The sequence below is a fragment of the Nerophis lumbriciformis genome, linkage group LG06, assembly GCF_033978685.3.
Source record: "Nerophis lumbriciformis linkage group LG06, RoL_Nlum_v2.1, whole genome shotgun sequence".
In the NCBI taxonomy this organism is placed as follows: Eukaryota; Metazoa; Chordata; class Actinopteri; order Syngnathiformes; family Syngnathidae; genus Nerophis; species Nerophis lumbriciformis.
Genome location: NC_084553.2, coordinates 36,901,307 through 36,914,373, shown reverse-complemented (window position 1 = coordinate 36,914,373; position 13,067 = coordinate 36,901,307). Strand labels below are relative to the sequence as shown.

The window sequence follows — 13,067 nt, the reverse complement described above, 5'->3', positions numbered from 1 at the left end:
CCAGCAGCACGCACAATCATGTGTGCTTACGGACTGTATCCCTTGCAGACTGTATTGATATATATTGATATATAATGTAGGAACCAGAATATTAATAACAGAAAGAAACAACCCTTTTGTGTGAATGAGTGTAAATGGGGGAGGGAGGTTTTTTGCGTTGGTGCACTAATTGTAAGTGTATCTTGTGTTTTTATGTTGATTTGATAAAAAAAAAAAAAAAAAAAAACGATACCGATAATAAAAAAAACTATATCGATAATTTCCGATATTACATTTTAAAGCATTTATCAGCCGATATAATCGGACATCTCTAGTTAAAATAAAAACTAAAAACATTATATGTTTGGTATTTGTGTTTAGGGCTGGAGTGGATCATGTATAATTGAGTAATATAAAAATAACTATGGCAAAATGCAGCAAAAAAAACCCTTAAAGGACAAAAAATTCTGCACTTAATTTGTTTAGTTGTTTTTTTATTATTTTTTTTGTAATGTAATGTTTTTTTCTTTCTTTTAGCTGGCCACTGTGACTCTCCAGATCCTATCGTCAATGGGCACATTAGCGGTGACGGCTCAAGTTACCGCGACACAGTGGTCTACCAGTGCATGCTGGGATACCGGCTGATTGGCACATCAGTCAGAATCTGCCAACAAGACCATCGGTGGTCTGGAACAACACCTGTTTGTGTCCGTAAGTGCAGACTATAACTAATACAGAACACTGTGTAAGGATCTACATTTCTTTTACACAATGGGTGAAGCTGAAAAATTACTAAGACAAATGACCATCTGCTAAAAATAAACTCATGTTTTGTTGTTGTTGTTTAAGTTTGTTTCGAACATGCAAACCTTTACAATATGATATGCATATTTCACATAATCTATACATATTTTCATATTACAACATGTCCGAAACAAAGTAGGAAGAAGCAGAGTTTATTGTATCCTACCACTTTCCCATATCATAGCAATTAATAACACGTCCGTTCACTTCCTGTTCTCATATTGTAACAGAATTTAAATCAATGAAAAATAAAAAAGTTAAATTGTAATTCACATAATGAGATGACTAAGATTATCACATTTTCAATAAAGTTCAAAATGTTTATCAGGATTCCTTTTCTTTGTACTTTGTAAACATTATATTCATTAGCCACAAAATTAGGTACACCTGCACAATCTATATTTTCAAAGTTAAAACAATACAGTTAACAAAAGTGTCTTTTAACTGCACAATTGTTTTAATCGCAGGATTAATGTGAAGTGATTTTCTCTAGTGACTCAAAGCACTTTACATAGTGAAACCCAATATCTAAGTTACATTTAAACCAGTGTGGGTGGCACTGGGAGCAGGTGGGTAAAGTGTCTTGCCCAAGGACACAACGGGAGTGACTAGGATGGCACGGCCACTCTACCAACCGAGCTATGCCGCCCCACGGTTAATGTGTGTCCTGTGTGACTCTCAGTCCGTTCCGAAGCGTTGGAAAAGCAGCTGTTATTGAGCCACAAGAACAAATACTAAGCAGAAATAGATAAACAAAAAGGTAAAGCTTTGAAGCCCTAGCAGGTCGCTGTCTCCACAAGACCAAAGTTATATCCAACCACATCGCTCTGAGTTATAACCGACGGAAGTTCCTAGCTTTTATTTTATTTTTTGCAAATTGCATGACTTGTGGTTAATGGGGCTTGTTTTTAGACTTCCTTTTTTATTGTCCTTCAAATTTGAACTTTACAGTACAGATAAGAACGATATTTTGTTGCATTAGCTCATGGGGGTGCAGGATTAAAAAAAATCATATATTAAATATTAAAATTGAATGTGTTGTTGCTTATTTGGGCTTGCTTTTTTGTTTCCACAAGGAAGCAATACATGATTGCGTTGGCAGGTAGTTCTTTTGTACATGGTGGTTTCTGGTTAACACCCTCCCAGTCTACCTGGCACACCCCCAAACACGTGCAAATTACGCATGTGCAACTACGCCGGAACCAAGACTGACAGACAATTGAGTGATGAGCCCAAGTGACAACTAGTGACAGAATTAGTGGGAAACATTTTTATAAAAAATAAAATTGTATATTTTATGTATTTCATTAGTTTGTAGGTTGCACCTGGGGATAGGTTGATTGGCAACACTAAATTGGCCCTAGTATGTGAATGTGAGCGTGAATGTTGTCTGTCTATCTGTGTTGGCCCTGAGATGAGGTGGCGACTTGTCCAGGGTGTACCCTGCCTGCTACTGGGATAGGCTCCAGCACCCCCCTGTGACCCCGAAAGGGACAAGCGGTAGAAAATGTATGGATGGATGGATGGATGTATTTAATTAAGAGAAAAAGAGAGCACTTAAGGATGAAAATAAACCCCAGGTGGCAATTGTCTTGCATCATGTGTGTGTGTCTGTTTGTGTTCAATTTGTGCTGTTTAAAAAAGCACAATGTTTAATCCAAAAAACTTTTGCATGAATACAAAAAACTGTATATTCCAATGTAAGGTGTACTTTTTAATAAGATAAACGGAATACAAATAATAACAAAAATATTCTGTTTGCGATTAATCATGATTAATTATCATCACATTGTGGCTATGTGACAAAATGTGACTTATCGCAATTCAACATTTAAACCGTGACAGTCCTAAGACAGAAACCATTGTGTTGTGCAGATGTATCTAACAAAGTGTACTGCTCAGGGCAATGCTTGTCTTACAATGAATAATGTGTATTGCATTGGATTGACAATCGATCTTTCAATCTCTCATCCCTACCCTCAGCCATCACTTGCGGTCACCCCGGCAACCCAGCCAACGGACGGACAAACGGCAGCGAGTTCAACCTCAATGACGTCGTCAACTTCACCTGCAATAAAGGTTACATCCTGAGTGGAAATGCACGTGCTCAATGTCGACTCAACGGCCAGTGGAGCAGCCCTCTACCTATCTGCAAAGGTCAGAAGCACATATATAGTTCACAGTCTACACATTATTGTGGACCTCAATGCTGGAGTTATTCAAAGTAAGCGGGACCTTTGAAAAGTGACATTTTATTTTTTAGTGTGCATATTTTTCTATTGATGTACAACGAGCCCGTCATACATTTGCATTATTATCATCATTTCCCTGCATCGATCAGTTACCGCATAACAAATTATTATGCTTCTGCTGGCTCGCAGTGTCCATTATTAGATTTGCCATGGCAAAACCTTTGATACAGCGATACACATCCTGTTTGTGATCTCATTAAGTGTGCAGGTGTACCTAATGTTGTGACTGCACAAAACACAATTCAGACAAAATACACTCACACACACGTACACACGTACACACACTCACACACACACACACACACGGCTAAGCACATTTTCAGGAATCCAGTCTCAGCTGACCGTGCGTGTTTGTTACATTCCCAACCTCCACAGACATAGTGGTGTTGTTGCCGTTATGATGTATTAAACACGCACACACTCGGGCATTCTGCCCGGTCACAGGTTGCAGATCGATACAGCGCAGTTGCTCACATGGGTCTTTCATTGAAGGGATTTATTCCTGCCTGCTTGCTCTCTGCAGCACCCTCATTATTTGCTTTCTTCCCCCCACCTCTCTCCTCTCAGCAGCAGCTGTCAATTATGATGCTGAAACTTTCCTTGTTCCTCTATGGCAGTGCTTTTAAATTATTTTCTGTCAATGACCCACATGGGGGACAGAAAATGTTGTGACCCCCCCCCCCCCCCCCGACTTGAATTACTTTTGACAACTTATTAATCTTTATTTATCTTTCTGTACAACACACTGAGTGAGTTACTTCTTTATATATGGCGCTGACAACTCCTTTTTTTCATTACTGTCTCCTTCTCTTCACCTCCGTTATCTCTGTACACGCGTGTTCCTGTGTACTTACTACTTCTGCTGAGTAAAACAGGGAGACTGTTGATTAGACTGAGGGCTGCTGCCACCTAGCTGCAGGCTTGTTTTTCGTTCTAACATGAATACTAGAATCAGAATCAGAATAGTTTTTATTGCCATTGTTTGAGAACCCTGGTTCACAAACTAGGAATTTTTCTTAGTGCAATCGTGCAACATAAAACACATAACACAGAATAGGTAATAACAAGAGCTATAACTGAGCTATCAGATCTTGTTATTGTTCATGTGCCTGATGGCCGAGGGGAAAACACTGTTCAGGTGGCGGGAGGTGTGGGTCTGGATGGACCGCAGTCTCCTGCCTGAGGGGAAAGGGGAGAATAGTTTGTGTCTAGAGTGGGAAGAGTCAGCTGTGATCCGACCCACACGCCTCCTGGTCCTGGAGGAGAACAGGTCCTGGAGGGATGGGAGCTTTCAGCCAATCATCTCCTCAGCAGCACGTACGATGCGCTGCAGTCAATGCTTATCCTGGACTGTGGCGCCGGGGAACCACACGGTGATGGAGGAGGTGAGGATGGACTCGATGATGGCTGAGTAAAACTGCACCAGCATCTCGGTCGGCACCTTAAGTTTCCTCAACTGCCGCAGGAAGTACATCCTCTGCTGGGCCTTCTTGATGAGGGAGCTGATGGTCGGCTCCCACTTGAGGTCTTGGGTGATGGTGGTGCCCAAGAAACGGAAGGAGTCCACAATGAAGACAGGGGTGGGAGAGTCGATCAGGGTGAGGGGGGATGGTGGGGCTGTGACTTTCCTGAAGTCCATGATCATCTCCACTGTTTTCTGGGCGTTCAGCTCCAGGTTGTTGAGGCTGCACCAGGACGCCAGCCGGTCCACCTCTCTCCTGTAGGCGGACTTGTCGCCATCCAAGATGAGCCCGATGAGGGTAGTGTCATCCGCAAACTTGAGCAGTTTTACAGACTGGTTACTGGAGGTGCATCAGTTTGTATACAGGGAGAAGAGCCAGGGGGAGAGTACACATCCCTGAGGACTACCAGTGTTCGTGGTTCGACTGTCCGAGACTATCGCCCCCAGCCGCACGTGCTGTCTTCGGTCTGTCAGGAAGTCATTGATCCAACTGCAGAGGTAGTCGGGTACGCTGAGCTGGTAGAGCTTGTCTCGTAGCAGTCCAGGGAGGATGGCGTTGAAGGCAGAACTGATGTCCACAAACAGGATCCTAGCGTAGGTTCCTGGGGAGTCCAGATGCTCCAGGATGAAGTGGAGGGCCAGGTTCAGCGTCAAGGCACAAATAATGAACATCTTCCCTGCTGCTTGCCATGGGGTCCAGACCCACTATTTGATAAACACTACACTAGGGTGCCCTCACATTCGAACACACGCTTATATTCATATTCCATGCTGCGCCATGGACTTCAGAGTCTGTGTGTATGTCATGTTAAAAAACAAAACTGAACTTTTTGACCAACATTAGGCATTTAGAACAGGGGTGTCCATCTTTCTCCAGCGAAGACCACGTACAGAAAATGTTAATGATGTAGTGGGCCACTTTGATACATTTTTGTACACTAAATAGATTTAAACCAAGACAATATAAATCAATATATGCTCAGCTATCTGGGCAAAACATCTACATATTAGCTTTGTGTTAAAGGTAACAAAGCAGATTTGTGTAATTTATTTTTTTTGTATTATAATTCTCTACAAATATTACAGTACTAATATTTCGCCAACTAAAAATTGAATAAGGGACTTACATGTGCATCATGACAGTAAGTACGCATGAAAACCATTGAAAACCCTGTACAGTAAGATATACGCACAGATTGTCGGCCATTTTTGTTTTCAGGTCCCAATTTTCGGGGTATCTGTGCCAATTCCTTTTTTTTTAAAGATACAGACTGCTAAGGATGATGCTGTTTTACCAAATTTAAATGTGACGGATCTTTGTATTGTGTTGCAATTAGGTTTTTTATGGGAGATTGTTGGCCTTCAGTCTTTGTTGTCATTATATTATGACTTTTCTTTTAAAAAATACAAAACTGAAAGTCTCACTTGATTCACATAACATTACAACGTTTTCTTGTAATTTTACTCATCTTTGGTCATTTCATTATGGCCATAGTATGATAGTATGTGGAAATAAAGTATTGTCGTGAAAGGTTCCTGTATATACAACAATTGACCAAACTGTTTTGTTTAGTGTAGCCCCATTTCATATCAGAATACATATTTTCAAGAGGCCGACTTAAAAATGTATTGATCTAATTGTAGGTAAACATAAGTAGACATCACAGACATTGTGTTGTTCCTTTTTTAATTAATCATTAAAACAATAATTAATGACATAAATGAATGTCAGTTTGAATTGGCAAACATGATGTTATACTTTGCATAGTTTGCACAAACTACACAGTTTCTCACGTTTTCATTTGTCTGCCACTCCAGTGGTAAACTGTTCGGATCCTGGACATGTGGAGAATGGTGTTCGGCAGTCAGGCCTACGTTACCCAGAAGTCTTCAGCTATGGTGTAACTGTTGCCATCCACTGTAAACGAGGCTTCTACCTGCTGGGCTCTGCGCTCCTCACATGCCAACATGATGGACGCTGGGACAAACCCACCCCTCGCTGCTTAGGTGAGTATAGACAGGTGACCCTTTTCAGAACATTAATTGAAATACTTAAAATATTTGTACGGTAGTGAAGGGTTTCATATGGCCCTATTCCTGGGTGGATTTTGCGTTGTGGAGGGGTGTAATCGTTTTGAAGTAAACTAGAAGAGCTACAGTTTTTGCTTAAAAAAAACTGTAATTTCCGACAACACAGCTTGCTAACATATTCAACATCAACTCTGCCCAGCGGGAGGCACAGATTCGCTAAAATAAGCGAACCGAAAGCATCGGAAAGCCGGGGGCTAACTGGCTAAATGCTAGCTCAAAGCCGTCGCCTAGCAACCCAAAGCTAAACAACAAAAACGAAGGAGTTGAACATATTTTAGAAGTGATCTACAGAAAGGCGAACACAGCCCTGGCCGGTGCAATATTAAGTGGGAAAAAACCCCAAAACAAAACAAAAAAAACCACCATAGAGCCGCAGCCTGCTGCAGAAGCGAACAACACCAATGGCTCCACTTCGCCGCTGAGCAACCATAAGCACGACAAGAAGCCGCCAACGGGGTAATACACCGTTATCAGGGGTGGAACCAGACTGGAAAAAGTTGGTAGGAACTCTACACAGCAAGGTCAACACTCTCGAGGAACAGATGACCAACGGTGTACAAAAAGATGTTGCAGATATCCAAGAACAGATAATCAAAGACAGAATATAAAATCGTAAAGATATAGTGTAATTTAGAAAGTTCAGAGAAGAAATTAATGCATTTTAAAGCAGCAGGTGGAGAAGCTGAACAAGGAGAATGCATCGTTGCGCCAACAGTTGCATGCCATGCAACAAAATAACACCCATTGGGACAAGAGCAGTGTTGTGGAGACCATTACAATGGAGATAGCAGCAGCGCGCTATGCAACAAGATAACACTGTTTTGAAGAACTTCAGGGAGGAGATGGCTGCATTGAGACAACAGCCCAATGCCAGACAACAAGATGTCACCAATCTATTGAATATCACTGCTTTGGAAAACTTCAAAGAGGAAATGGATCAGTTTACACGACAGAATGACATCATCATTACAGGGCTACGCATCAATCCTTGATCCTATGCAAGAGCAGTTGACAACAGAGGAGAACCAGATAACATGGACGCTGCTTCAACAGAGCGACAAGTGGTCAACTTTCTGCAATCAAAGTGAATTAATGTCGATATTAACACCATTGATGCGTGCATATCACTGAATAGAAGAGACAACAATACCACACCAGTCACCGTTGTTAAGCTCCCCAACAGGAAATCCAAAATGGCATTGCTGACACAGGGAAAAAAGCTGAAGGGCACAAATGTGTACATGAACCTCACTAAACAAAAGTGGCCTGCTAAGATGCGACATCATTGATCATCTGCCAGTTTTCATAATCTATGACGGAAACTACAAGAAGAGGAATATTGATGAAAAAAATACTTTTGAAGGGTATGTATAGAACAAAGTATGACAGCTTTCAAAAATGATCTGAGAAAACAGAGTTTGGACAATGTCTACAGTGAAAATGATGTAGATGATGCACATGGTATTTTTGTCATACCTTCAATATGCTTTATGGCAGACACTGTCCATTGAAACATCTTAGTAAGAAGCAAAATAAAAATAATCAACCATGGATGACAAAAGGACTGAAAAATGCTTGCAAAAAGAAGAATACATTATATAGAAAATGTATAACACAAAGATCTACACAAGCAGAAAACAAATACAAAACGTATAAGAACAAGCTAATTAGCATACTTCGAACATGTAGAAAAGAATATTACATACAATTATTGGACCAGAACAAAAACAATATGAGAGCAACATGGGGCATCCTAAATACCACTATTAAAATGGTCCTAAAAAGGACACCCTAAATACTTCTTAGATGGAAATGTAAAAAAAGACAATATGAACAAAGTAGCTGAATGCTTCAATAAGTACTTTGTGAACATTGGACCAAATCTGGAGGAAAATATACCAAATCCCAAGTCAGTTGAGGACTTGAATAACTCCATAGATAGAAACCCCAACTATATGTTCCTAGAAGGTGTGACAAAAGCAGAAATAATCAATATTTTGAAAAAAGGTAAATCCAAGACCTCAACTGATTGCAACAAAATTGATAAGGAAACTATAAAAATGGTTATTGAAGAGATTTCCGTACCTTTAACATATATCAGCAACTTACCATTTATGTTTGTAAACCAGACAAATTCCCAGATAAAATGAAAATAGCAAAAGTCTTACCGATTTATAAGATCGGTGACAAACACCAGTCTACAAACTACAGATTTGTTTCCCTACTTACACAGTTTTCTAAAATGATTAAAAAACTGTTTAACAACAGATTAGACAAATTAATTAATGAAAACGAAACACTCACATACAACCAACACAGATACAGAGCCAACATCTCAACATCAATGGCATTAATCGAAATAATAAAGTGATTATTAATGCAATAAAAGTAAACAGTGCACAGCAACAGTATTTATGGATTTAACACAAGCATTTGACACAATCAATTATAATAGTTTAATGAACAAATTAGAGAAGTATGGAATCACAGGGAAGGTCTTGAACTGGGTTAAAAGCTACTTAACAAACAGGAATCAATATGTGAAGATAGGCGAACACACTTTTACAGAGCTGAACATATTTTGTGGCGTACCTCAGGGATCAATACTTGGATCAAAAGTGTTCAATCTCTATATAAACTACATTTGTAAAGTTAGAACGCACTTAACGTTAGTATTATTTGCAGATGACACAACTGTGTTTGGTTGAGGAGAGAACACACAAAAGCTAACACAAACAATAACAGAAGAAATTAACAAATTAAAATGTTGGTTTGACAAAAACAGACTATCTTTGAATCTCAGTAAAACTAAAATAATGTTATTTGGTAACAGTAGAAGGAAAGTCAAACACAATTACAAATAGACAGAGTAGATATTGAAAGTGTAAAAGAAAACACATTGTTGGGTGTAATATTAGATGATAAAATGACCTGGATATCTAATGTAAAAATATACAACATAAAGTAGCAAGAAACACGCCAATAATAAATAAAGCAAAACATGCTCAAGACCAAAAATCACTTCATATTCTTTACTGCTCACTAGTGTTACCATATCTGAGTAATTATGCAGAAATTTGGGTAAACAACTACAAAATGTGCGCTTCATTCACTAACGGTGTTACAAAAAAGATAGATTATAATAATACATAATGTTGGATATAGAGAACATACAAACCCTTTACTTATTGAATCCCAAATATTGAAATTCAACAATTTGGTGCATTTGCAAACAGCTAAAATGATGTACAAAGCAAACTCTCCAAGAATGTACAATAATTATTCTCAATGAAAGAGGAGAAATATAACCTTCGAGCAAAATCTAATTTCTAACATTTGTATGCTCGTACAACACTTTAGCATATCAGTATGTGGAATTAAATTATGGAATGGATAATCAAAGAAATCAAACAAAGCACCAATATGATTCAGTTTAAGAGACTGTTCAAACTACAAGTGTTCACAAAGTACACAGAACACGAATTATGATGAATTATGATGTTACCCTTTTTTTTTTTGAGATAAAAATTATTTATGTATTCAACATTTGTTTACTTACTATGGTATATTATTTGTTTATGATTTACTCATTCACTGTTCTGTTACAGAGAACAAGGAAATGGGATAACATTGCTATGGTATGAAAAGGGGTAGGATTCAATAAGCTCTGCTTCTTCCTACTACTTACATTACATTGTATCGTATGCATGTTCGAAATAAACTGAAACTGAACTGAACTGATGCTGTGGTCAAAGTTGGAATTGCCACAAAACATATTTTAAGATAATCAATGTCTACCCTGAAATGAATACAAAGTTTAGTGTTTGTGTTGTGTTGTATGAGAATGATAGATAAAAAGAAAGGCCATAGTGGATTAAGATCAAAGTCAGATAGAGATTAAAGTAGATGGGAACAGAGAAAACATGTCTAATTCTGAAAGGCCAACTAGACTTTAGAATGGGAACACAGCAGCATGTTTGGAGAGATGAGGAATAGGACCAAGAGGGCAAGATAGACATGGACTCTGAACATGGGGTATTACATTGCAGGAACAAGGTTTTATCACAAAATTGCGGGGAAAGAGAGGCGGGTGACCGAGGGGTAAAGGAGAAGACGGAGTAATCCGACTTGGGCTTGGTGTTGCAGGAGCAATTGTTGGGTAAAAATAGAAAATGGAGGGCAGTTTCATATCTGTGTCATCCAGAGAGCTGTGCTATCTGACCTCTGTGAAATGTCCATTTGTCAAAGATTGAAGATGAAAATAGAAGATTTTGTTGTTTGATGTCTGACACTTTGAAGGATTTCCAAGAAAGCTCTTCAAAGACTAATAGGTTACTGACTGGGGGGTTGGCATTCAAAGGAAATTCATTTGGGATTATTGTTGGTATTGCTGGCTCAGGCTGACTCGCTTTTTGGACAAAACTGTACAATATGCATTTGCTATACACTCAGCTAAACCAAATATCGTATAGACGCTTGCTATTTAACTGAGCTGCAAGTACTATATCCCGCCCTCTTGTTGGTCAGACCTTTTAGGCTATGCCCCACTACCACACACACACACACACACACACACACACACACACACACACACACGTGCACACACGCACACACACACACAACAAACAAATAATGTTATGTTCAGACACAGAATTTTGCCTAAAATCCACTAGAGAAAAGAACACGTTTAGTTTTTTTTACGAATTCCAACCTGTAAATAAACGTAAATAAAGGTTCACTTACAATGGAGCCAATGGGAACCATGACGTCATTGTGTCTATTTCAACCATAAATGAAAAAAAAGGGTTATACTTGTATAGCGCTTTTCTACCTTCAAGGTACTCAAAGCACTTTGACACTATTTCCACATTCACCCATTCACACATGCATTCACACATTTATGGCAGAAGCTGCCATGCAAGGCCCTAACCACGACCCATCAGGAGCAAGGGTGAAGTGTCTTGCTTAAGGACACAACGAACGTGAGGCGGTTGATAGAAGGTGGGGATTTAACCAGAAACCCTCAGGTTGCTGGCAAGGCCACTTTCTCAACTCCCAACCATCCAAAAAGTGCCAACAATACTCCATTTGCATTTTGTGGCCTGAATATTTGCCAAGTATTAGCAATATTGTTATTATAAGCGACCTACATTAAGCGGCACATTGATCAAAGAGAGCTTGGATAGCAAACTTCCTTATACTTCTATATTGACATTGTGAGCTGCTTGTTCACCTTGGACCTCGTGAAAGTTTATTCTAGATCAGGGGTTCTTAATCTTTTTGACCTTAGTGTCCAACTTTTCTCCTACGAAATGTTCTATATAATGTATTTTCTTGTTGCAAGCATTTTTCAGTGCTTTTGTCATCCAAAGTTAATTGTTTTTCTTTTGTTTCTTACTACATTGTTTCAATGGACAGTGTTTGTCATAAAGCATTGTGAAGTATTAAAAAAAATGTTATATGCATCATCTACATCATTTTCACTGTATACATGTCCCAACTTTGATATCTTAGGTCATTCTTGAAAGCTGTCATACTTTGTTCTTCAGAATTTCTTTCTGTCATCAATGTTACTCTTCTTGTAGCTTCCGTCTTAAAATTGTGAAAACTGGCAGATGATTACTGCTGTCAGATATCAGCAGACCACTTGTGGTATTATCAAAATCATTAGGAAAATTATTATCAATATGTGTGGTGCTGTGTCCTGAGATTCTACTTGGCCTTGTGATTTTAGGATATAAACTCAGACTTTACATTGTGTCTATAAAGTTATCAATGGACTTTTATAAACACATTTTTACCATACACAACATATCACTTCCTCTTCCTTCCTACAGCAGTGACCTAGCTGTGGCACTTAATGCAGAAGTAGAAGCGATCTATACTTGGACACATTCCCGACTACATTAGCACTCCCTTAACCTCTTTCAAACCTCTAACTGTTTCTCTAGCTATTTCTTGTGGAGACCCTGGTTTGCCCCCAAGTGTGGTCTTGTCTGGGACACGCAGCTGGACGTACGGCTCAGTGCTGCAATACTCCTGTCTGCCAGGAGGGGTGCTGGTGGGCAATGCTACACGCCACTGTCAAGAAGACGGCACATGGAGCAGGGCACCGCCTTACTGCACAGGTAAAAGCGCTCGGCGTTGCACGTCTTCAAGTTTTTGTGTTTACTTGATTCCAAAAATACAAACTTTAGCAAACATTAAGACATACTTTTTTGTGTGCAAAGCAGGTTGTTTCAAAAAGCCCCAACCTTACTGGGTCACAGCTTCTCCCGTCAGCACAGCCATTCAAATAAATGCGAAAAAAGAAATATGGTGCATATCATCGGATCTGATGAAAGCATCTCAGAGGACTCTATCTCTCAAATAAATAAGTAAAAAAGTCCAAAGTGAGTTTACCAGCACATTGTAAAAAGTAGCTAATGAATCTAAAAATAATCAAAACAATGGAATGGCAACAAGTGTAATAAAACAAA

At 39.2% G+C, this 13,067-nt stretch overlaps 1 protein-coding gene across 1 annotated transcript in view; it reads left to right on the top strand.

Moving 5' to 3' along the window:
- Positions 1 to 13,067, top strand: part of csmd1a (CUB and Sushi multiple domains 1a) — a 1,090,750-nt gene that overhangs the window by 997,680 nt on the left and 80,003 nt on the right. The window contains exons 56-59 of the mRNA XM_061964242.1: positions 517 to 690; positions 2,767 to 2,940; positions 6,316 to 6,504; positions 12,540 to 12,716. Coding sequence (XP_061820226.1) covers positions 517 to 690; positions 2,767 to 2,940; positions 6,316 to 6,504; positions 12,540 to 12,716 — 714 coding nt within the window. The remainder of the gene's footprint in view (positions 1 to 516; positions 691 to 2,766; positions 2,941 to 6,315; positions 6,505 to 12,539; positions 12,717 to 13,067) is intronic.